Raw genomic sequence first — 25,682 nt, forward strand, 5'->3', positions numbered from 1 at the left:
TATATGTCAAGGTCGTATGTGGTGTCTGTTCGTTTATATGTGAATGTAACGATATATGTTGTGAATTGTTGGATGTTGGGAGTGGAGGATTGAAATTGTGATTGAAGAGTTGGAAGTTGGTGGGGTGTGTTTATATGTTGGTTTGCAGGAAGAAGCATGATGGTTGTTTATTATGTGGCATTTAATAACATGAAGTGAATTCTTTTGTTGATTGTATGAGGAATTGTGTATAATTGCATGCGTAGTTATATTATAATGTTGAGATTATGAAGTTGCATAGTATGTTGGTTTATGTGAGATAACATGCGGGTAGTATGTATGAGTCAGCATGACTCGATCGAGTGGGGGGCACTCGATCGAGTAGGTGAGGTACTCGATCGAGTGGGTCTGACTCGATCGAGTGGGTATTTTGACGTTTTCATGATCAGAACCGTGTTTTTGGGTACTCGATCGAGTACATAGGGGCACTCGATCGAGTAGGGGGTCACTCGATCGAGTGGCTAGGTCGCTTTCGATCGAGTATGTTAGAGATCGAAGGTCTGTTTTGGGTCTGGAGTCGGGGCACTCGATCGAGTACGTTGGGCACTCGATCGAGTAGCCTCTACTCGATCGAGTAGGTTTAGACACTCGATCGAGTGGGTTCTGGACAGGTTGTTTTCGTGTTTTGGGTTATGGTATGTATGTTTATATCTACCTTTTCTTATATAGTTTCAAGATGCCGCCAAAGAAAACCGCTTTGTATGCGAGAGCTGAGAGCATGAACATTGACGATATAGTTAAGATATTGGAGCATCAAGATGCTCTTACGGAGTCCCTAAAGAGAGTGGGAAAAGATAAGAAGGTTGATCATTCTAAGATCAGTCTTTATATAGCGAGGTTTAACCCAAAAGATTACAAGGGGACCGGGGAGCCAATTCTTCTTGATAATTGGCATCGTGAGATGGAGAACATTCTGGATCTGGTACATTGTCCTGAAGAGATGAAAGTAGAACAAGCTGCGTTCTACTTGAGGGAAGCGGTAGTGAGTGGTGGGACAAGGTGAAAGCGAGTGCTAGAGAGATGTATACGAAGCGGGGCCGCACTGCTATACCTTGGGAAGAGTTAGGAGGGCTATGAGGAGAGAGTTTGTACCGAGCATGTGAGGAGTAAGGCGAGGAGGAGTTTGATGGGTTTAGGATGACATCCGATATGTCGGTAGCTGAGTACTACAAGCAGTTTAATGAGAAGTCTAGATATCTTTGAGGACATGGGTTTGAGTGAGGAGAACCTAGCGCTGAGATTTGAGAGGGGGTTGACCCCCAGGATTATGGAGAAGTTACCCGTGGGAGTCCTTACTGATGTTAAGGAAGCTTATGAGAGGGCTGGGAGAGCTGAGAGGTTGGTGGAGATGGCCCGTGAGAGAGGAGGTGAGAAAAGAAAGGCTGAGAGTGAGGGTGGTGGCCAATCTAACTACAAGAAAGGCAACCACAATCAGGCTATAGCGTTTTCTTCTGGCTCGGGGTTCAGTGTTGGGGCTTCCTTTGGGCGTGGCCGTGGGAGCGGTAGTGGTAGTTGGGGGATGACCTGCTTTGGCTGTGGCGGTGTAGGCCACAAGAGACATGAGTGCACGAGTGTACCGGGAGCTTTTCAGAGATCGGCTCAGGGGAGCTATTCTCAGGGGCCGGCACAGAGTTATGCGAGCAACAGACCGGCTGGGTCATGGTCTAACCGGGGAGGTCAAAGCAACCAGGGTGGAGGTAACCGCAATGGCGGTAATTCTTATCAGAAACCAGTTACGAACAACAACAACAATCAGGGGTCGGGTGCTAAGCGACCACTTCAACGATCTTGTCGAGGAGGTGGACGAGAAGACCATGAAAGTGTATATGATGGACAAGAAAGGGTGAGGACGACGCACATGTTATCTTTGGTGCCTTTCTTGTTAACGATATTCATACCTTTGTTTTGTTTGATTCGGGGGCATCTCAGTCGTTTGTATCTTCGAGTCATGTTAAACGGTTGGGTCTGAGGGTATATGAGTCTGTAAGTGAGAAAGTTTTTATACATTCGGGTGAGCCTGTATTATGTGGGAGGTTGTAAAGGGATGTATCCATGATAGTTGGGCAAGTTGATCTACCTGTAGACTTGCTAGAGTTTCCTTTAGACGGTTTTGAGATGATAGTTGGGATGGATTGGTTGGGAAAGTACAAAGCTAAGATAGACTGTCATCAAAAGAAAGTGTCTTTGAGAGGTCCTAAGGGCGTTAGTGTGTCTTATCGTGGGTTTGTGGTCAAACCCAAAGTTAAGTTGATTGCAGCTGTGACCTTGAAGTCCTATTTGAGAAAGGGATGTCCTTTGATCTTGTGCCATGTGAGAGATGACCGGATAGAGAGTTCGACAGTTGATCGAGATACCGGTGGTGGATGAGTTTGCGAGATGTCTTTCGAGAGGAGATTTAAGGGGTTGCCACCGAAGAGAGAGATAGATTTCACGGTTGAGTTGAAACCGGGGACGGGGCCAATCTCTAAGGCACCGTATCGGATGGGTCCTAAAGAGTTGGAGGAGCTCGGGGAAGCGAGTTAGATGATCGATAGAGAAGGGATACATTAGACCTAGTGTATCACCGTGGGGAGCACCAGTTCTTTTTGTGAAGAAGAAAGATGGGAGCTTGAGGTTGTGTATAGATTACAGGGAGCTGAACCGAGTGATGGTGAAGAACAAGTATCCTTTGCCAAGGATAAACGACTTGTTTGATCAGTTGAGTGGTGTATCAGTCTTTTCCAAGATTGATTTGAGGTCGGGGTACCATCAGGTGAAGATTAGAGAGGTGGACATACCAAAGACAGCTTTCACGTCGAGGTATGGCCATTATGAGTATGTGGTGATGCCTTTTGGGTTATCTAATGCACCGGCTGTGTTTATGGATTTGATGAACAGAATCTTCAGTCAGTTTTCAGACAAGTTTGTGGTGGTGTTTATCGATGACATCTTAGTCTATTCCAAGACTAAGGAGGAGCATGAGGAGCATCTGAGGATTGTGTTGCAGACCTTGAGGGAGTATGAGTTATATGCTAAGTTGTCCAAGTGTGAGTTCTGGTTAGAGAGAGTTGCTTTTCTGGGGCATGTGATCTCTAAGGATGGGGTAGCTGTGGACCCGGCAAAGATTGAGGCAGTGACCAAGTGGGAAGCACCAAAGAATGTTGCTGAGATCAGGAGTTTCTTGGGTTTAGCTAGATATTACAGACGGTTCGTGAAGGAATTCTCCGAGATTGCTAGACCTATGACAGCTTTGATGAGGAAAGAGAACAGGTTTCGTTGGAATGAGAGTTGTGAGACGGCGTTCCAAACATTAAAGGAGCGTTTGACCATAGCTCCTATCTTAGCATTGCCTGAAGGGAGTGAGGACTTTGAGGTTTATACAGATGCCTCAAAGAATGGGTTGGGATGTGTGTTGATGCAGAACGGTAAAGTGATTGCCTATGCTTCTAGGCAATTGAAGCCTTATGAGGAGAATTACCCAACACACGATCTAGAGTTGGGTGCAGTGGTGTTTGCTCTCAAGATTTGGAGACATTACCTTTATGGGGCGATCTTTAAGGTATTTCCTGATCACAAGAGTCTCAAGTACATCTTCACTCAAAAGGAGTTGAACATGAGACAGAGGAGGTGGATGGAGCTGATTGGCGATTATGACATGGATATTATCTACCATGAAGGGAAAGCCAATGTTGTTGTAGATGCTTTGAGCAGGAAGAGTGTACATTCTTTGTGTACAGCTTTATCTTTGATAAGGTTGAGAGATGAGGTGGGGAAGTTTGGGATACATATGATGCAGAGATGGGATGCCATGGAAGATTTGACAGTACAGCCTGATCTTTGATATTAGAGGTAAACAGGCGTTGGATCCTAAGATGGTAGAGTGGAGAGCTGGAGTAGAGAAAGGGACAGTGTCCAGATTCTCTATTCATTCATATGGTAGTTTGAGGTTCGATAGGAGGTGGTGTGTCCCTAATGATGAGGAGCTGAAAAAGACAATCATGACAGAGGCACATTGTACACCATATTCAGTACATCCAGGTGGTGACAAGCTGTACAAGGATTTAAAGAACACGTTCTGGTGGCCTGGGATGAAGAAAGTGACAGCTGAGTTTGTGGCCCGTTGTTTGACATGCCAGAGAGTTAAAGGGGAACATCGACGACCACAAGGTAAGATTCAGTCTTTAGAGGTACCTGAGTGGAAGTGGGAATCTATTTCTATGGATTTTATCGTGGGTTTGCCGAAGAGTCAACAGGGTAACAACATGATATGGGTGATAGTGGATCGACTGACCAAGTCAGCTCATTTTGTGCCAATGAAAGATACATGGACTAAGGCACAATTAGCTATGGCTTATCGGAAGAATGTGCTAAAGTTACATGGGGTCCCTAAGGACATAGTGTCCGACAGACATGCGAGGTTTATCTCAAAGTTTTGGAAAGAGTTGCAGGAATCTTTGGGAACAACTTTGAAGATGAGTACAACATTTCATCCTGCGACAGATGGTCAGACAGAGAGAACAATCAAGACTCTTGAGGAAATGTTACGAGCTTGTGTGATGGACTTTGGTGGTAGCTGGGAACAGAGGTTGGATTTGATAGAGTTTTCTTACAACAACAGCTATCACACCAGTATTGGCATGGCACCGTTTGAGGCCTTATATGGGAGGAGATGTAGGCGTCCGATTTGTTGGAATGACAGTGCTGAGGCAGTGGTTCTAGGACCAGAGATGGTACATGAGATGGTTGAGCAGATTAAAATGATCAGGGAAAGGATGAGAGAAGCTCAGGATAGGCAAAAGAGTTATGCAGATCTACATCGCCGGGATATAGAGTTTCAGGTTGGGGACAAGGTTCTTCTGAAAGTGTCTCCTATGCGTGGGGTTATGAGATTTGGGAAGAAAGGCAAGTTGAGCCAGAAGTTCATCGGATCTTATGAGATCTTAGACCGGGTTGGAGAGGTTGCTTATCGTTTGGCTTTACCAGCTGCATTAGAGAGAGTGCATAATGTGTTCCATGTGTCCCAGTTGCGCAAGTATGTGAGTGATCCGTCACATGTGTTAGAGGCAGAGAGAATAGAGCTAGATGAGTCCTTGTCTTATCTTGAGGTGCCTAAGCAGATTCTTGACCAGAAGGTTAGGAAGACGAGGAGTGGTGAGACAGTTTTGCTTAAGATCCTTTGGTCTAACCACGAGGTTGAGGAAGCTACATGGGAGGCAGAGGAGGCCATGAGAGAGTGTTACCCTTTTCTTTTTTATCAGGTATGTATGGTTACGGGGACGTAACCTTGTTTCTTTCAGGGGGGCAGGAGATGATCGCAAAGAGTTTTTTAAGAGTTTTTACACCCTTTTTGTGTTGTGTCGGTATGTTTTGTTGTGGTTGAGTCGGGTTGAGTTTGATTAGTAGCATGTTTTTATGTTGAGTTTTGTTTTGGTTGTTGTGTCGGGAGTGTAGTAGTATGTCTTTGTTTTGTTGTGGGTTGAACTTCGGGGACGAAATTCTTTTTAAGGAGGGAAGATGTAATACTACGGTTTTATGAGCCTCTGGGTACTCTATCGAGTGGGCCTTACTCTGTCGAGTAAGGGTGTTTTGCATTTTAAAATAGTTTCTGACCTGTAGGGTACTCGATCGAGTAGCCTTGGTACTCGATCGAGTAGGCGGCACTCGATCGAGTACGTCAGTTACTCGATCGAGTATCCCGGTTTACGGGTATTGTTTTGTCGGATTTTGTTAATAATGCGAATTAGTATTTAAACCTTTCCGTCACTTTCATAATACACTTTTTACAAACTTAATTACTTTGAAAAAAGATTGCAACCTACGTACTTCGCATCCTTCGCATTATTGACAAATCCCGGAGTTTGGGAGGTCGGAATTCATCGTTCCTTACATTCTTGTGATCCTTGCGTCGAGGGTAAGATCTACGTACTGATTTTATGGTATTTCGTTAAGGTTGTTTAAACCCTAATTTGGGGGTTTGGGGGTTTTTGTTGTCTTTTATGATTGTTAGTAATCGTATGGTTATATGTTAGGAGGAGGATTCGTAGAGGAGGCCTTTTGATAACAGCTGTTGAGACCGTGTGATTATATTGCATTCCAGGTAGGGTTTCCCTACTCAGTATTAGTCACATGATGTGTTGGTTGTGTTTTGTGATTGTTGAATATTATCATACGAGTATTGTGACGGTTGTTGGTTTTGATTGTTGATAGTAGTTGTGATTGATTGTATCATCTGTGTTCTTGGGGTGCGTCCCCCCGGGCCGAGTGGAGTCACTTGCGGGAGTGGCTTCACGCCCATTATTCGCCTTCGTTGAACCCGCCCACGAAGGGATGTGCACATTAATGGATTTGGGTTTATCGCTCGACGGAGATGAGCGGGGCTTAGGTGGGAACGGCTGCGGTCCCCCACTGGCGGCGAGGAGTAACCTGTTGCGATGGGTACTCTGGCAGGGCTACACACTTTAGTGTGTAGTCAATATTATGGAGTTGATGATGGAGTTCGGAGTATATTTGTGACGATTGAGATGTGTTGTTTGTTGTATTGTTGAGTTATATAAATTGTGTGATTAGTATCGACCCGTTTATTGTTTTAAAACTGTGGTGATCCATTCGGGGATGGTGAGCGATTGTTGAGCGGTATGTGAGATACATGGGATAGCCAGGATGTGTCACCTTCGATGATGATAGAGTCTTATTTGTAGCTTGAGTAGTTTGCCAGACATTTCTTTTAGTTGATTAGACAGTTGTTTTGAGAACATGTAACCCATATTTTGGGCAGTCGGTTTTGGATTGTATTTATTCACTAAACTTATACTATTTAAATGTTGTTTCGTTATTGTCTTATGATTATCATTGCCTCGGAAAACCGAGATGGTGACATCTTTATACCTGAGTGGTCCTGGTAAGGCACTTGGAGTATGAGGTGTCACATTAACAACATGTCTCGTGTCCTTAATTTTATGGGACACCGTGTCACGTGTGCGTATCATCTCCGTCTCTGTTTTGGTGGTACCTTGGAGGCCAATATATAGACTAAAGCATACAAAACGGCATCTTTGATGGCAAGGATTCACAAGTGAAAGGGTCACAACCAGCCGTTGAGATGTCCACATAATAATCCAAGCACCTAAGTAATTCCTCGCAATAACGCACCCCAAACTAAAAAACAAGTCGGGGAAGGAGAAAATAAAAAGCATTCACGTTCTTAAACAAGAATGTGTAAATAAACAGCCACATAATTTATTGCATTCCCTCACAATTCACTTGTATACTATTAGATCAAAGTTGTCAAGGCTTAACACTTTATTAGATCATCTTCACAATTAATTTAGTCGTAGATTAATTTTGTTTTCCTTATCTCTGTAATAATAATAATCGCTTGTAGAGACATATTGAAAGAATGAAGAAGCAATCGTCCAATTTCACACTTGATTTATTCGTCGACGATATTGCACGTAGTTGTAAATTTTTGGTCAATTTATGAAACATTTTGGGTTTAACTAAAACATATTGAGCGAGCGCATCATGAGATGTTGCGTTTTGTTTTTGAAGAATGGTAACAACTCACTGTCTTAATATGGAAAAAAATGGGTATGAATTGATCGTCTCTTATTTATATGAGATGGAAAAAAAAAATGCATTCTAATTTGATACCAAATCCGAATTCACAATTAAGTAAATGCAGATGCGACATACCTACATATTCTACTACATAATGCCCTAAATACAAGCAATTTTGCATAATCTGAAAATATTATGTGAAGAAACCCAAAGTTCCACATGTGAGGGTTGTCCCCACATTGATAAAAGAGGAGAAGAATTACCACTTTATAAGGCAAGGGGCTACTCCCTCTATAGCCAATTGGTTTTAGAGTGGAACCCTCTTGGACCTACGTTGTGGACTCTTTCTCCTCCTCGAACATATAATACCAAATTGAAAATAAAAAATAGGGTTATTTTACGTGAATAATCCAAACTATGTCTACCCTTCTCATATTAATCCATACTTAAGTTTAACTGAGAAAAATCTGAACTTCCGCATCATTTATCTTTCATTGAACTGGCCTAATTTTGACCTGTTATAACCGGTAAACTAATAGGTCATAAGCAGCCCATTTTTTGTGTTCCTGGATAACTTTTCCCATCTTCTTTATCCTCCATCAATCTTCTTCTTCTTCCTCCATTCTTTCTTCATTTTCATTGCTTCTTCCTCTTCCTTCTTAATTTTCATTCTCCATTATTATATTCCCTAACAAAGAAGGAAGAATAAAGAACTCTCTCTCTCCGTCCAAAAACATAAAGAAATCAATTTTCCCCAAATCGTTTTCCAATCGATTTCCAGTTTCCCTCTAATTAACCACACAACAATGTCCATCAGTCTTCGGAAGGCAAACATGCTGCTACCACAAAAGTAAATCGCGTATTATAGGTACGAAATCTTCCATTCAACATAACAAGCGAAGAAGTGTACCATGTTTTCGGAAAAGCCGCTGTCGATCATTTGTCGGGTTTAAATGTCGCTAATCTGTATCTAATTGTATTGTATTACCAGCCTACTAAGATGAATAAGTTGATTAAAGGAAGATGAATAAGAAGTTGCAGAAGGTGTTTCAACGATTGATAATGATAATAGATTGATTAATTGAGATCTTTTATGTATAATTTGGTAATTTGGGGTTTAATTGATATTTGGTCTGAGTAATGTAATGTTATATTGATGAATTGGGTGGTTTTGATCTTGCTAATAATTTTAGAATTTTGATTTGAACGAAATTCTGGGAGTTTGATACAAAGGCCAGTAGTTATAATCCAAATCACACGTATTACCAAGTCGTTCTCAAATTTTCCCTATTCTTGCCATTTTTTTTATCTGCTCTAAATTATTTCGGACTCATCCAGTGTTATACTTTGATTACTTTCTAGAGAATGAGCATGCAGAATATCTGGAATTGCAATGTGCAAGTCAAGATTTCAAAATTCATACTATTTGAGAATAAATGTCATGTTAGCAAACACTGCCTTAAGGAGAGGAGAGAGGTAGTAATAATGTTTGTTTCTAAAAAAAGAGAGGGGAACCGGTTACTCAGGTAGCCCTTCTAATGGTGCAATGTAAGCTAAATGATGCGGAAGTTCAGATTTTTCTCAGTTAAACTTAAGTATGGATTAATATGAGAAGGGTAGACATAGTTTGGATTATTCACATGAAATAACCCTAAAAAATATGGATTAAATGGGCGGTTACATACCATTGTGATTTGTGATTTGTCGAAAAGAAATTGATTTTTGTTTAGCATCCTCAATGCCACCACTCTTCTTTGATCCAAGTTTCCTCATTGCCTTTGCCTTGTATCTCTTTGATAGAAATGGTGCGGATGTGTTGAATAAGAAGACGGTCTTTCCCATAAGGGTTTTGGCATTGTCTCTTAAGCGTCTTTGAACAATGGAGTTTAAGTGTTTGAAGAGATGTGAGTTGGGGCATCCAATTTGGTATGGATTGGAGTTTCGGGCAATACTGAATTATGAGAGACGAAAGGGAGGTGCAGTACTGCATCCCCTCTGGCAGGTTCTCCATCTCTTCCAAACTTATCAAACTCAAGCATTTCAGGCTCCTTGGAAGATTTTTCCATGGTATGCCGTCCACAAGATGATTCGGACACTCGTCTATACTCAAACTATGCAAGGCGGAGAGTTGTGTCAACCATCCACCATCATTCCTTAGTTTCAGGCATCTCTTAAATTTGACAAATTGCAGGGAAGACAAGTTATGTAACAATTTCTTTAATTCTCCTAAGCTCTCCACCTTCTCATCATTTACCTCTATAACTGCCACGCGTTGAATAGATCGGGTTGGCATTAACTTGAGCCATTCCAAGTGATCAATAGTCAGAATCTTCAGTTTTGGATTTAACCTTGATAGAGTCTGATGTTGGTGAGGAATATGGCTCATAGTCACACATTTTAAAAGTCTACCGAAATCATATACCCGCAAATCATCTGGACAGGAACACACAGGCATATATGCTAACATCGGGCACTCATTGATTTCCACTTTCTTTAACTGAGCAAAACACGGGGTTTTTTCCCGTGTTAGATATTGGTTTTGAACTTCGGACCCTGTACTTGGCCACCATCCTTTCAACTTAGGCAACTTGCTGATATAAAGTTCTTTGAGGCATGGAAAGAATGAAGTCCCTTCACCCACGCCAGACACTTCTGGGCTGACATTCACCATGTACTCCATCTTTGGTAATACAGACAACTCAAGCTTTTTAAGGCGAGGCAGCTTACCGGCCTGCAAAGGCAAATATAGCAACTCCTCACATTGGGAAATCACCAAAGTGACCAGATACGGGAGATGAAATACTGCAAAGTTATCTTCCCTACTCGGCCATCTCGGCATTGTCTTACCATGATACCCTTCCAAATCCAATTCCCAGACATCGTCGTGTGGCTGCATCTCTTCTAGCAACATTTGTTCACTCTCCATGCTTCCATAATTCTTTCCCTTTTTAAAATTTATAGCAACCCTCTTCAGGAATTTCTTACCCCTTAAATAGGTTATTCCCCCACCATCCCTCGTATATTTGGCCTTTTTAGGGACCCCAATCCGGATTTCGAGCTGCCCTTTCAGATTATTAAGGGAATAAAGGTCTTCTAAGCCATCAAAACAGTGCTTGCCATTTGAACTTGCCTGCCCCACCACGAATAGGCCCAGCGTGTGCAGACCGGTCAAAATACCAATGCCTGTAGGCATATGACTCAAATTGTAGCAAGAGTCTAAGTTTAAGGTGCTTAGATCAGCTAGGTCGCACATATGTTCCGGCAATTTATGTAAACTTGTGCATCCAGATAAATCCAAAGTCTGCAGATTAAGTAGGTCTGTGATACAGTCAGGAAGAACTTCCAGCGCCTCACTTCCCGACAAATTCAAGTACCGCAGATGAATCAGTTTACCTATTGGTGCTGTTAACCGATTGGCAACTAATCTCTGCAAGTCTAATGATCTTAAACTTGACCAGTTTCCGATTAAATTACTTGTTTGTAGCAAGTCAATACAGTCCTTTCCCCAAGGCTGATTAACTTGAAGGCAACTACGAGTTTGTGTTTTATAGAACATCTCTTTCGTATAGAAGCCATATAAAAGAGAGAGATGACGAATATGGCTTTCCATATTGGCAGCTTCAAGACTCAATCTACAAATCTCCCCACCCGTTACACGTTCAGCAATAGCATGCATGAGATCATGTATCTTAAACCACCTATACTCGCCCCATTTGTCCTTGACTAAATCTTGGAAAAAACATCTTTGTAACAACGTCTCGAAATATTCCTCACCCACATCATATGAGCTAATGTAACCTTGCGCCAACCAAAGGCTAATCAACATTTGCTTATCAATCTCCATATCTTTCGGAAAGATAGCACAGTAAGCAAAACAGCTCTTTACTGAAGATTCAAGGCGATGATAACTAAAGTTTAATATACGAGAAATATCATCACTTTCGTCGATACTGGCTAAAACTTTATCTTGAAATGATAGCCACTTATTCTTGGATTGACCACGCAAAAGACATCCCACTACTCTAATAGCAAGAGGAACATCTGCACATTTTTTAGCAATATTTTGGCCAACCCTCACTAAGTCATAATCAGGATTTTCTATTTGTTCTGCTCGAAACGCCATCCTTTTAAACAAACACCATGACTCCTTTTTTTATAAGCTTCGCAACTCATGCACTCGATAACCTCCTACCATTTTGGCTGTATTTTTAGAACGCGTGGTTATAATTATCCGACTCCCGTTTTGTCCTACCTTAAAATATTTTTTAAAGTCCACCCATGCATTATAATTTTCAGTCCACACATCATCTAACACAAGTAAATATTTTTTCCCTTCCAAGTGTCTCCTAACTTCATATTGTATTTGTTCTAAAGAGGTTAAACTATGGTCCTTACCTCCAGACAGTTCTTTCATCACCTTATCTAAAAGCTCTGTCAAGTTCCAATGTTTTGGATCGTGATCTGCGATGCATATCCAACTTTTCAATTGGAACGCTGTCGCGACCCTGGGATCATTGTAAACAAGTTTAGCAAGAGCGGTTTTACCCAAACCTCCCATTCCTACTATGGCAAGGGATAAAACATCCATCTTATCATTAGAGGCTAGTAACATCTTTATAACCGTTTCCACATCCCTACCCCTCCCAATTATTATTTCACTAGCCGAAACAAAAGAATCCGTTTCCCTATTAATAACCCTTGCAGGGTTATCCTCAACCTTTGAGGAGTCTATTGATCGAATACGAAAGAGGGGGGTGAATTGAGTATTAAAAACGATGACCGCTTTTTCGATCTATATGATATAAAATAATTATTTGATTTTATTGATTAAAATCAACTAATTAAATTACTTAATAATAAATGCAAAATCGAAATAACAATAATAAAGAGAGAGAGAGAAAGAGAGACACACAGGATTTTGAAGTGGTTCAGTTTCACAAGTCGAAACCTACGTCCACTATTCTCGATTAATAATTTTTAGTACCTTTCTCCGGATTACAAAAATTATCAATCCACTCGTATAATCAACTATATGATTATAACTCAAATTGAGTATCGCTAAATACTCTAGGTTGCTCTTACGTTAATAAGAAAAATACAACGATAAATACTAATCTCACGTTATGCGAGTGAGTATAATATCTTTGTGTATTTAGTATCCTATATCGATTTTTCTTCGAGTGATTGACAAATATGATGCGCAATTTTTGTATAAGCAAACTTGGAAAATAAGAATTAAGGCTCAAAGAATTTTGCTTAAAATATTTTTCTCTCTTAAAAATGTAGATGTGTGTGTCAACAATTATTGTTGAATGAATGAGAGTATTTATAGTAGAGTGAATTAGGGTTTAGGAATGTTCTGGAATTAGGGCATAGGAATGTTCTGGAAACATAAATCCCTAAATGACTTGATGAACAAGTAAGAAGCAAAGGAAGGAGGAGTTTGGCCTCCTAGGGATTCGGCCTCCCTAGGGTTTCGGCCTCCCTAGGGTTCGGCCCACCTAGGGTTCGGCCGGCCTCTAGGGCTCCTTCGGTCCACTTCTTGCTTCTATAGCCCACAACAAATCGAGATAGAATTTAGTGAAAGCCCTAGGTTGCATGACGATATAAATATCGTGTTACAAACCAATAGTTTATTCAACTTAAATTCTTATTAATTAATTCCAATTAAAATAAATACTCTCTATTTTTATAAATCACTAAAAATATATTTTCCAAAAATTAACGCATCATTTTTGTCTAGTAATGAAGTTATGGCTATTAGGTCATAACTTCGCTAACCTTTAAATCAAACAAAGTAAAACCATTACCGGATGACGACCTATACTATCTAATCTTCAGTAGATCTTCAGTAAACGAATCGTCTCTTCACAAGTCTCTCATCTTGAGTCTCGTGGTTGATTTCTAATCTTGATCTTGCTTGAATACATCGATCAAGTATATTTGAAGTTGTACCTCCTTGGTCCAAACTTCAAGCTTGCGTCATTGTAATTGTTTGTTTCTATATTAAGACTTAAGCACACAATTACACGCATATGTTTATAATATTAAGTCCACATACAAATCATTACTGTCATTATCAAAACAATTAATTAGGACTAAAGGTCCAACAAATTCCCCCTTTTTGATGATGACAAGTCTCCTATGATTTATGTCTAAGTCTAGTTCCCCCTCAACATAATACTTCCCAAATTATAGAACAGTTGAGCGCAGAAACCAACAGTCTTTTCAAAGTTATAACTATAGAACGCCATGAGAGAATTAACTTGAGACGGTCGCAAATCATAAAAACAATTCCCCCTCTTGGCATCATTGAAAAGATAAGAATAGACATAAAACGACCAGAATAATATATTATGAAACAAGAATTAATCATGAAAAACATATTATATTAAACGCAATCTAGTTCTTAATTAGCATAATAATATTATAAACCTGAAATCACACAAGGAATAAAATGCGGAATCGAAAAAGCTAATATCCATAAGAATGGATTTTTATTGTGAGCAAAGGAATTAAAAAGATAAGGCTAGGTGAAATGGATTAGGGCAAGATGGTCAAGGGTAACATGGGCTCGGCGGGTGTGACCTAGGACGGGTTCGATATTCCAAGTCCTCGAGTCGCGCATGACAATGGTCTAGGAGTGCAGCTTGGGCAGTCAATCGAGAATCGAAGTTACCAATCCTCAAAGTCATTGCTTTAACTGCTTCATATATAGTTTGCATCTCAGACCTCATCTCCTTCCCAGATTGCAAGAGCTCATCACCAAACTTAACCAAACTAGCCATACCTTCCTTCATAAGAGTAGACTCGGAGTGTGTTCGCACGGCGGCCTTAAGAGCACTGTCGAGTTTCGTGTCAAACCGTGACAACACGGTGTTTATACGAGCCGAGCTAACTTCACTTGGTCCACTAGTATCAACTCTCCTTTCCTTTTTAATAAGATCAAACAATTCTCCTAATTTCTTGTCTTGCTCATTAATCCTTCCAAGAATAGAAGTAAAGTTTGAATCCATCTTTGAATCCAACATATCAAAATTCACATTGCTTTTTCCTCCTTTTTCTCCTTTTGTCTCAAAACATAATTCCGGGCCATTAATAACGAGCTTCATATAAGATAAATAAAGATCGCTCATCTCGTTATTTGATATCACTCCATAACTATTCTTCCCAATAACTCCTTTCTTCTCTAAAATTCTAGAGATCCAATTCCCATAAGGCAAACTTAAAGTAGAAGCTAAATCATCCATCTTAGCCGTTACACTAGCTTGTATAATTTTATGAAACACAAGCAAGGGTAGACTAACCTTTTCTCCTTCAAGCCAAGCCTTCATCATAATCATCTCATGTGCCCCGAATTTATCTCTACCTTCTTTTCGAGGAACAATGGTAGTCCAAAGAAAGTTCAAAAAGAACCTCAAGATTGGCGACGACTTTGCAGTTAAGATAGTCTCAGATGAAGTCGCATCTTGTTTGAAATACCGTTTCACAATCAACCTCTTTTCGGGTGTCAGACTTCCCCATTCTACGCTTGGATTAATTTCGATTCCTCCTCCAAGAACTCGAGCCAAGTCGCAAAAATCACCAGGAGAGACTCGTATAGAAGTCTCATTAACCACAACAAATAAATTTCCTTCCTTAAATTGAACAGAAGCATAAAATTGATATACCTCAATAGGAAAGACAGGACCACTTACAGCAACAATATTTTCCCATCCTTTATCCTTGAGAAAATTCTTTGAAAAACCCAAGTGCTTTATATTTCGTTAACCAATCAAACGAATAAACTCGTCCTGCGTGAATGCGATATCGAGCAACTTGATTGATATTGCTTCGTTCAACTTGAGTTAATCGAAGATTATTCAGTCCATTGTTGGTGTAATCATCCATATGTTGTGCGTAAAGAACTCGGGAAGAACCATCTTGAAGTATATAATTTTCAGTCTTTGAACTTACCTCAATTTCCGAAACCAACTTTCCCTTACCCTTAACCAATTTTCGTCGCTTCTTGTCGTTGTCGGGTAGGTCGGCGGTGGTCCGTGGGGACCGAGGGGTGTCGGGCGGTGAGGTGGAGCGGGTTCTTGGCGGTGATTGGGTCACTTTTTTTCTAATAACAACATGTTTATTGGATTGAAAACGGGTTGTAGGTTGATTAGTCATTATTAAAAAAGAAGATTGTTGGAAAATTGTATTTAGGGTTTAGATGATTAGAATTGATGAGAATTATGGAGAGATTAAAGGGGTATATATAGCATAAGGAATTTGAGTTTTGGTAAGAATAGGATTCCTTAAAGATAGAAAATAATACCAATTTTCATATTTTTTATGCCTTTCCTTTTTTTTTTCTCGGCACTTCCCTTTTTTTTTCTCGTGCCTTTTTTTTTTACGACACTTTCTTTTTCTTTTTTTCGGCACTTTCTTCCTTTTTTTTTTTTGTTTTGGTACTATTTCCTAATTCTTATATGACAATAATAAGAAAAGAATCCTCTTTGATGTAAGATTAGGAAAGAAAATCTTGTGATGGAGTTTAGGCAGGATTTGTGTAGGAATATAATAAGATAGAAATATCTTTATTATATTTGGCAGTTTATTGTAGATTTTGTCGAATTTTTGTAAGGAAATGTGATTATGCAAAATATAAAATATCACCATACACATAAGCAAGATATAACACGTAAAATAAATATCATTTAACATAATTAAACTTGCAACAAAAATATACGGGCACAATCGTACAATCTCATCTTCCTAGCCAGTCATTCAGGTTCCCAGACATAATTATGACGGATTTAATTATCGCTAATTAAACCAATCTCAAGTCTCAATAACTCAAAGCGTTTTCTAGCTAATGCCTTAGTCAAGATATCAGCCCATTGCCTTTCGGTACTACAAAATTCAAGTGAAATGTTGCCTTTCTCTACATGATCCCGTAGAAAATGGTGTCGAATATCTATATGTTTGGTCCTCGAGTGCTGGGCAGGGTTCTTAGAAATTACTATAGCACTCGTATTGTCGCACATAATAGGCATACGACCTACATTTATACCATAATCACATAGTTGTTGCTTTAACCAAAGTAATTGAGAACATACCAGTCCTGCAGATACATACTCGGCTTCAGCAGTAGACATTGCAACTGAATTTTGTTTTTTTGATCCCCATGTGATAATGCAAGGTCCAACAAACGTAGCAAACCCAGAAGTGCTTTTCCTATCTAAAGAGCATCCTGCATAATCTGCATCTGAATACCCTACTAGATCGAAACTACACTCAAGTGGATACCATAAATATAAATTAGATGTACCAATTAAATATCTCAAGATACGTTTAACTGCAATCATATGTGACTCTTTAGGACACGATTGATATCGCGCACAGACACATACACTAAACATTATATCAGGACGACTTGCAGTTAAATATAAAAGTGAACCAATCATACCTCGATATGTAGTCTCATCGACACACTTACCATGTTCATCTATAGTCATCTTCTTTTCAGGTACCATAGGTGTATTGTATGATTTTGCATTTTCCATACCGAATTTTCGAATCAGTTCCTTGATATATTTCTGTTGGTGTATCTTTATACCATCCTTTGTTTGTTGAATTTGTAAGCCTAGAAAGTACTTCAGTTCTCCCATCATGCTCATTTCAAACTCAGAAGTCATTAGATCTGAAAAATACTTGCACAATTTTTCATTAGTAGAACCGAATATAATATCGTCTACATAAATTTGCACAACAAGTAAATTAGAACCCTCGGATTTTAGGAACAAGGTTTTATCAACAGATCCTCTTGTAAAATTATTTTGTAACAAAAACTTGGATAATCTGTCATACCATGCCCTTGGAGCTTATTTCAAACCATATAAAGCTTTGTCTAATTTATAAACGTGGTTTTGAAACTTGCTATCTAAAAATCCGGGAGGTTGTTCTACATAAACTTCTTCTTCCAAATAACCATTAAGAAATGTTGTCTTAACCTCCATTTGGAATAATTTCATTCCTTTATGAGCAGCAAAGGCAATAATGAGACGAATAGCCTCAAGTCTTGCTACGGGTGCAAAGGTCTCGTCATAATCGATCCCTTCTTGTTGATTGTAGCCTTGGACAACTAGTCGTGCCTTGTTTCTCGTAATAAGTCTTGTATCGTCCAATTTGTTTCTGAACACCCATCTTGTACCAATAACAGTTCGATCACTAGGTCGTGGCACCAAGTGCCATACCTTATTGCGTTCGAATTGTTGAAGCTCATCTTGCATAGCAGTTATCCAATTAGGTTCCGCAAGAGCTTCTTTAATATTGGTCGGTTCAATGGTTGATAGAAACGAAAAGAACGAGCAAAAATTATTCAAGGACCTTCTAGTTTTAATGCCTTGCTCTAGATCCCCTAGGATTTTGTCCAAAGGGTGGGAGCTTTGATGTTTCCACTTTTTGAGAACTCTAGGCTCATTATCATTTGATGGACTAGCATCATCTGCAGACGAAGAATCATGATTTGTTCCTCCTGAGTTGGACTCGGGATTCTCTTCAGAAGTATCACTAACTTCATTAGACATATCATGATTTGGATCGGAAGTTACAACATTATTAGGTATAACTTCAAGATCTTTTTCTTTATCTAAGGAAGGGTCGATAGTATCATTAACTATGGACTCATCACTTCTCTTAGGATCGTTTGCAGAATTTTCTAGGTCATCATTGATACCTTGAATATCTTCATCTTGATTTAGGGGCTCATTTCTTGCTAGAAAGAAATCGGGCTCATCTGGATCCTCTTCTTTATGTTCAACTTTATCAAACACATTATCTTCGTCAAAACGAACATGAACACTTTCTGCAAGGTTCTTTTATTGAACACTTTATAAGCTTTACTATGATCCGAATATCCCAGAAAAACAACTTCATCACTTCGGGGGTCAAATTTTCCTAAATTTCCTTTTCTATTATTGTGAACAAAGCATTTGCTCCCGAAGCAACGGAGATGTGATATATTGGGTTTTCTCCCTCTTAAAAGTTCATAGGGAGTCTTTTTCAAAATAGGTCGGATCATAGCTCTATTATGCACATAGCATGCGGTACTAACAACTTCTGCCCAAAAGCTTCTAGGAAGGCCACTACACAAAAGCATAGTACGAGCCATATCCTCTAGGGTTCGATTCATACGTTCCACGACACCATTTTGTTGTGGGGTACGTGGTGCGGAGAAGTTATGCCCCACACCATGTTCCCTACAAAATTCTATAAATAATTGATTATCAAATTCCGTGCCGTGATCCGTCCGAATCGAAACAAGCTTATTATCATATCTATTTTGGGCAAGCTTCATTAATACCACAAATTCATCGAAAGTTTCATCTTTAGAAGAAAGAAAAATTGGCCAGACATACCTTGAGTAATCGTCAACTAGAACAAATATATACTTTGATCCACCACGGCTTCTAACTCTCATAGGTCCACATAAATCCATATGTACCATCTCAAGTGGTCGTTTAGTGCTAACTATTCTCTTAGGTTTAAACGAGGATCTAACATGTTTGCAGCGGGCACATGAGTCACACATTGTCTCTTGCTCAAATTTAATTGAGGGCAAGCCTTCAACTAAATCCATGGACTTAAGTTTCTTTAAAATAGTTGGACTAATGTGTGCAAACCTCTTGTGCCACAAGCAAGACTCATCTGAGGTTGCTTTCATACACGAAAAGGAATTTGTATTGACAACATTTAAGTCAATAATGTACACATTCCTCATACGGTGACCCTCAAGTAAAACATTACTAGTACCTTCAATTATGATACGACAAACATCGGCATGAAAAACAACTCTATTTCCTTTGTCACATAATTGAGAAATACTAAGTAAGTTATGTTTAAGACCACTTACCAGATATACTTTATCGAGTGAATGGGAGGTTGAGATTCCAATTTTTCCTACTCCAATAATCCTACCCTTCTTGTTATCTCCAAAGGTAACCTTGCCACCAAAGAAGGGCTCTAGTGAAAGAAAAAAAATTTATGTCTCCTGTCATGTGTCTCGAGCATCCACTGTCGAGATACCATAAATTATTTTCTTTCACTTCTACCTGCAAATGAATCAAATACAACTTTTAGGTACCCAAGCTAAGTTGGGTCCTTTATGGTTACTAACTCTATATATTTGATCCTTTCTAACCCATATTTATCTTATTATTCTTTTGGCTTTAACACTGGGCTGTCTTGGTCTTTGTCTAACAATCGGAACATAAGGTACTCTAGGTTTTGTTCTAACAAAAGTAGCTCTAGGTTTAGTACCTTCATGAGACGCTCTAGGTTTAGAGTTATGAACTTTAGGCTTGAATGTATGCTTTCGATTCTCATTTGTTTTGTTTGATTTTGAAGGAACAGATGAGTAATCAAAAGCCATATCATAAGTCCATCTAAACTCATTATTGTGTTCTTCGTTGTCGTTAGATTCATCTATAGTTGAGACATCATCTTCTACTATGAAATCACAAGTCTTGGCAGTTTCGACATTCTTTTTCTTATCCCAAGCAAGTTTGACACAATTGACTTGTATATGTCCAGTAGAGCCACAGTAATTGCAAATCAAGTATTCTGGAAGATTAACGTATTTTCTTTTTCTGAAATCATTTTCAGAAGGATTAGATTTGCATTTATCATGGTCTCTACGGCTATAACATTCATGACCAAGTCCCATCTTCATGTTATTATCAGATTGTTCAGTAAGGAAGTTTAAAACCTTTGTGCTTCCTTCCCATTTATCATGAACTTTTCGTGCATGTAAAAGTAATTCTTTCAAGGATTCAATTTCTTTTTCACATTTTGAATGATCTACACTTGAATCCTTGGAAGAGTTACTTTTCTCAAAGTCTTCACGAAATTTATCAAAACGTTCATTCAAGACACGTTTCTCATTTTCATGTTGTTCCTTAAGTTTGGACATACTATCACTAGTTTCTTCCAATTGCTTAGAGAGAAATACAATTTCTCTCTTGTGTTCGGAAACCACACTATCTTTGCCACTAAGCTCGTCTTTTAAAATCTCATTGACTTTCTTCAACTCAGAAGTTATAGCATCACTAGCTGTAACTTTAGCTTGAAGATGCTTAATGTTGAGTTTAAGCTCTGAAGTTATGGCATCACTAGCCTTAACTTTTGATTCAAGAGCGTTTATCTCAAAGATTTGTCGTTTGAAGTTATATTTGGAGTAGCGTAACTTTAGATTTGAGTTTTTTGGCTTTGGCTTTTAGAATTTGGTTTTCCTCAGCAATGTCTAAAATCTGTTCCTTAAGGTCTTTTAACTCTAGACTTTGTTCATGACAATGATCAAGGGATTGTTCAAAACACTTAACTAAATTATCCTTAGAAAGTTTCTAACTCGCTTTTTAAGTTCAAGATAACTTACCTCTTCATCCTCTGAATCTGAATCTGAATTTCCAACAAGACACTTCTCAGCATTTGAAACATTGCTTTCATTGTCGCTTTCGGAGAATAGGTCAAAACTGACGCTACTTAGACAAACGTTGGCAGTTTCTTCTTCATCTTCGGATTCGCCATCTTCAGAGTCCAAGTCTCCCCAACAATATGTCATCATAACTTGCTTGAATTTCTTCTTTGTTTTGTCTCGTTGATTCTTGTCCTTAATTTTCTTCCATGTAGGGCAATCTTTGATCATGTGATCATTATCACCACACTTGAAGCATCCACAATTAGAGAAAGACCCTTTTGACTCAAAAGTTTTCTTAGGAGTTTGCTTTAATTTGTTATTTGTCTTATTTTGATTTTGAAAGAAAGACTTTTTCTTAAGACGTTTAACAAGCAACATGGTTTCATCTTCAATATCTGAAGAATCATCAATCTTGCTAGACTCAGCTTGTAAGGCCATCTTTTTGCTTGTGCTAGCTTCCTCCTCATCCTGATTCAGAGTAATCTCGTGAGCCATTAAGGTTCCGAGTAGCTCCTGATAGGATAATGAAGTTAGGTCCTTACATTCTTCTATGACAGATACTTTATGTCTCCATCTGCGAGACATACTTCTGAGTATTTTTCTAGCAATTTCCTCGGAGTCAAAAGTTCTTCCTAAATTTTTAAGCTCATTGATGATGCTAGAAAAGCGAGAGGACATGCTATCAACTGACTCGTTTTGCTCCATGGCAAACAGCTCGTATTTGCGCATTAGTAATGCCATACGTTGCTTTTTGACAACAGTGGTTCCCTCATAGGCTAATTCTAGACCATCACATATTTCCTTGGCAGATGAACTGGTTGAGAAACGATCGAATTCAGTAGAAATCATACCGTTTTGCAATAAGCTTATTGCTTTTGAATTCTTCTCAGCCTTTTTATAATCCGCCTCAATATAGTCTTCTTCTTTCTTTTCGACGGTAGTGCCATTACTGGTTGCAAGTAAGATCTTATTCGGACCACTCTTGATAATCAACCAACACTCCCAGTCGTTTCCTTTAATGAAGTGGGTCATCATATTTTTCCATAAACCATAATTCTTCCCATTGAATATAGGACACTTTAGGTGTTTGGAATCCATTTGATAAAAAATAAATGCAGCGGAAAAAAGATAAATAGACTCAAAAAAAGATCAGACTCTAGCCGTTAGGCTTATCAAGAGCACGAGGCTCTGATACCAATTGAGGAGTCTATTGATCGAATACGAAAGAGGGGGGTGAATTGAGTATTAAAAACGATGACCGCTTTTCGATCTATATGATATAAAATAATTATTTGATTTTATTGATTAAAATCAACTAATTAAATTACTTAATAATAAATGCAAAATCGAAATAACAATAATAAAGAGAGAGAGAGAAAGAGAGACACACAGGATTTTGAAGTGGTTCAGTTTCACAAGTCGAAACCTACGTCCACTATTCTCGATTAATAATTTTTAGTACCTTTCTCCGGATTACAAAAATTATCAATCCACTCGTATAATCAACTATATGATTATAACTCAGATTGAGTATCGCTAAATACTATAGGTTGCTCTTACGTTAATAAGAAAAATACAACGATAAATACTAATCTCACGTTATGCGAGTGAGTATAATATCTTTGTGTATTTAGTATCCTATATCGATTTTTCTTCGAGTGATTGACAAATATGATGCGCAATTTTTGTATAAGCAAATTTGGAAAATAAAAATTAAGGCTCAAAGAATTTTGCTTAAAATATTTTTCTCTCTTAAAAATGTAGATGTGTGTGTCAACAATTATTGTTGAATGAATGAGAGTATTTATAGTAGAGTGAATTAGGGTTTAGGAATGTTCTGGAATTAGGGCATAGGAATGTTCTGGAAACATAAATCCCTAAATGACTTGATGAACAAGTAAGAAGCAAAGGAAGGAGGAGTTTGGCCTCCTAGGGATTCGGCCTCCCTAGGGTTTCGGCCTCCCTAGGGTTCGGCCCACCTAGGGTTCGGCCGGCCTCTAGGGCTCCTTCGGTCCACTTCTTGCTTCTATAGCCCACAACAAATCGAGATAGAATTTAGTGAAAGCCCTAGGTTGCATGACGATATAAATATCGTGTTACAAACCAATAGTTTATTCAACTTAAATTCTTATTAATTAATTCCAATTAAAATAAATACTCTCTATTTTTATAAATCACTAAAAATATATTTTCCAAAAATTAACGCATCATTTTTGTCTAGTAATGAAGTTATGGCTATTAGGTCATAACTTCGCTAACCTTTAAATCAAACAAAGTAAAACCATTACCGGATGACGACCTATACTATCTAATCTTCAGTAGATCTTCAGTAAACGAATCGTCTCTTCACAAGTCTCTCATCTTGAGTCTCGTGGTTGATTTCTAATCTTGATCTTGCTTGAATACATCGATCAAGTATATTTGAAGTTGTACCTCCTTGGTCCAAACTTCAAGCTTGCGTCATTGTAATTGTTTGTTTCTATATTAAGACTTAAGCACACAATTACACGCATATATTTATAATATTAAGTCCACATACAAATCATTATTATCATTATCAAAACAATGAATTAGGACTAAAGGTTCAACAACCTTAAAGTTAAACGAGCTATTTTGTGACAAAACAGCGTCCAACTTGATTTTAACTTCATCAACTTTTTTGTAAATACCTCTAGTACAAGTTTTTAAATGTAACAAGGAGGATCGCACCTTTCCAGTGTGTTTATGATAGAGGTGATCATGGGCCGGGCCAATGCGGGCTTGGGTCGGGCCTTTCAACAAAAGCGACCCATTTGTGTGGGCCGGGCCGGGTCGGGCCAAATACGTGGGCTTATTTAGCAAGCCCAAACCCGACCCTTATGGGCTAATGCGGGCTTTTGGGCCTAAATGGGCTTTTTCGAACCCTAAAATTTACGACTTACCAGCGTAATACCTTCAGTTATAACTTTTAACATACATTGTGTATAAAATTGTACAAAATATGATGAAATGCATATGAATTGCTCTCTAAAATAAAATAAAGACAAACATCGCCACTTTAAAATGCTTAATCATGCATTCGTAGATGTAATTTATGTTATATATACTTTGTTTTATAAATCTAAAAAAAATATACTTGAGTTTGTAAAGAGTTGGGTATAACTTTAATGCTACTTTAATAGGTTTTATTAGAAAAAAATATTCATTACTAATAAATATGGGCCGGGCCGGGCCAAAATTTGGGCCAAACGCTTAGCCCAAACACGGCCCCAAAATATTTTGGGCCTTTTTAGACTGGCTCATGGGCTTTTTTGGGCCAAAACTAATAGCCCAAGCCCTTCAAAAAGCGGACCGGACCGGGTAGGGCCAATGGGCTTGGGCCATTTGATCAGCTCTAGTTTATGATGAAGCCTGAATGAGTAGATTCCGCTTCGTTAGAGTGAGAAACTCATCAAGAACGTCATTAGCCTCGTAAAGTGCATCTTTGATCGATACAACATAACTTGTTTCTTGATGGTTGAGTGCACCTTGCTTGGCCTCAGCATCCATTAAAATAGATTTCAAGCTTTTAACAGTTCTCTCGAGGTCTCCGATTTTGGTCTTCCCCTCTGAAAAGGAGAAATTTGATCTTAGCTGTTCTAGCAGCTGGATCAGGGTAAGGATAGTTTGAACGATAGAGAATACCGTAGCCAAATCCATTTTCTATAAACAGAATGCAAAGACAAATTATATTTGAAACTTTTTGTACAAATTTCCGATATTGTTTTTCGAGTTTACCAAAGGAGTTTTTGATGAAACCTTATATATATACAGTAGTTAAAATAAATATTAACAACGCGAAAGAGACGAGGTCTTCACAAGACTTGGTACTATGCCATCATTGTCTCTTGTTCGACTTTTACACAATTATTTCCACAAGACAATTGTTGTAGACCTGATGTTCCTCGTACCTTTCCTACTTAAACTACAATGTCATTTACCAACAATCTCAAGGCTTTTTTCTAGGTCAGTTGGTCTTGCTTCAGACGGACCATCATTTTGGTCTGAAACAATAAGACGGAATTTCGTAACCATTTTACAGCCAAATGTGACCACTATTGAAATCAAGTTACCATAAGATGTAACACTAACTGTACCATTGTGATTACATTTTACCATAAAATGATCACATATATCCATCTAAAGCTTCAGACGAAAAGTGGTCGTCTGAAATAATAATTTGCGTTTCTAAGTAGTACTATGTATACCAATACGCTATCTCGTTGATAACATGCTTGCTCAATTGCAAAGTTACCCCCTCCGACCCACACTACAATGTTCCTCTCATCCTCTTGACGTGTCAAACTTTTATAAATTTTAACATTTTATAATATATTTTTTTGGTGTAAACCGGGGTGTCCACCGTCGACAACAGTGTATAATCCTTTTCGCCGTCCGTGCTCTCACGAAGAGGTAAACGGCTGGCCAAAGAGTTTGCTCCATTCCCATTGGCAGGGATCGAACCCTGACCTCATGGTTAAGGGATGATGTGAGCAACCACCACACCAAACACATTTAGGTTCTGTTTGGTAAAACTAATCGAAAAAAGCTGAAATTGAAAACGAAAAGGTATTTGAAACCGAAAAGGTAATCGATTAGGTAATGAAAATTAGGAATCGATAAGGTAGTGATTATATAA

The 25,682-nt window shown here is 38.7% G+C and overlaps 1 protein-coding gene across 1 annotated transcript; it reads right to left on the reverse strand.

Moving 5' to 3' along the window:
- Positions 1-9,310: 9,310 nt before the first annotated feature.
- On the reverse strand, positions 9,311-11,698 carry LOC141620651 (disease resistance protein RGA2-like). Its single transcript, XM_074437467.1, has one exon. It carries the CDS (start codon positions 11,696-11,698, stop codon positions 9,311-9,313), a length of 2,388 nt encoding a protein of 795 aa, XP_074293568.1.
- Between the last annotated feature and the right edge of the window lie 13,984 nt (positions 11,699-25,682).

This window comes from Silene latifolia, chromosome X (genome assembly GCF_048544455.1).
Source record: "Silene latifolia isolate original U9 population chromosome X, ASM4854445v1, whole genome shotgun sequence".
NCBI classification, from domain to species: domain Eukaryota; kingdom Viridiplantae; phylum Streptophyta; class Magnoliopsida; order Caryophyllales; family Caryophyllaceae; genus Silene; species Silene latifolia.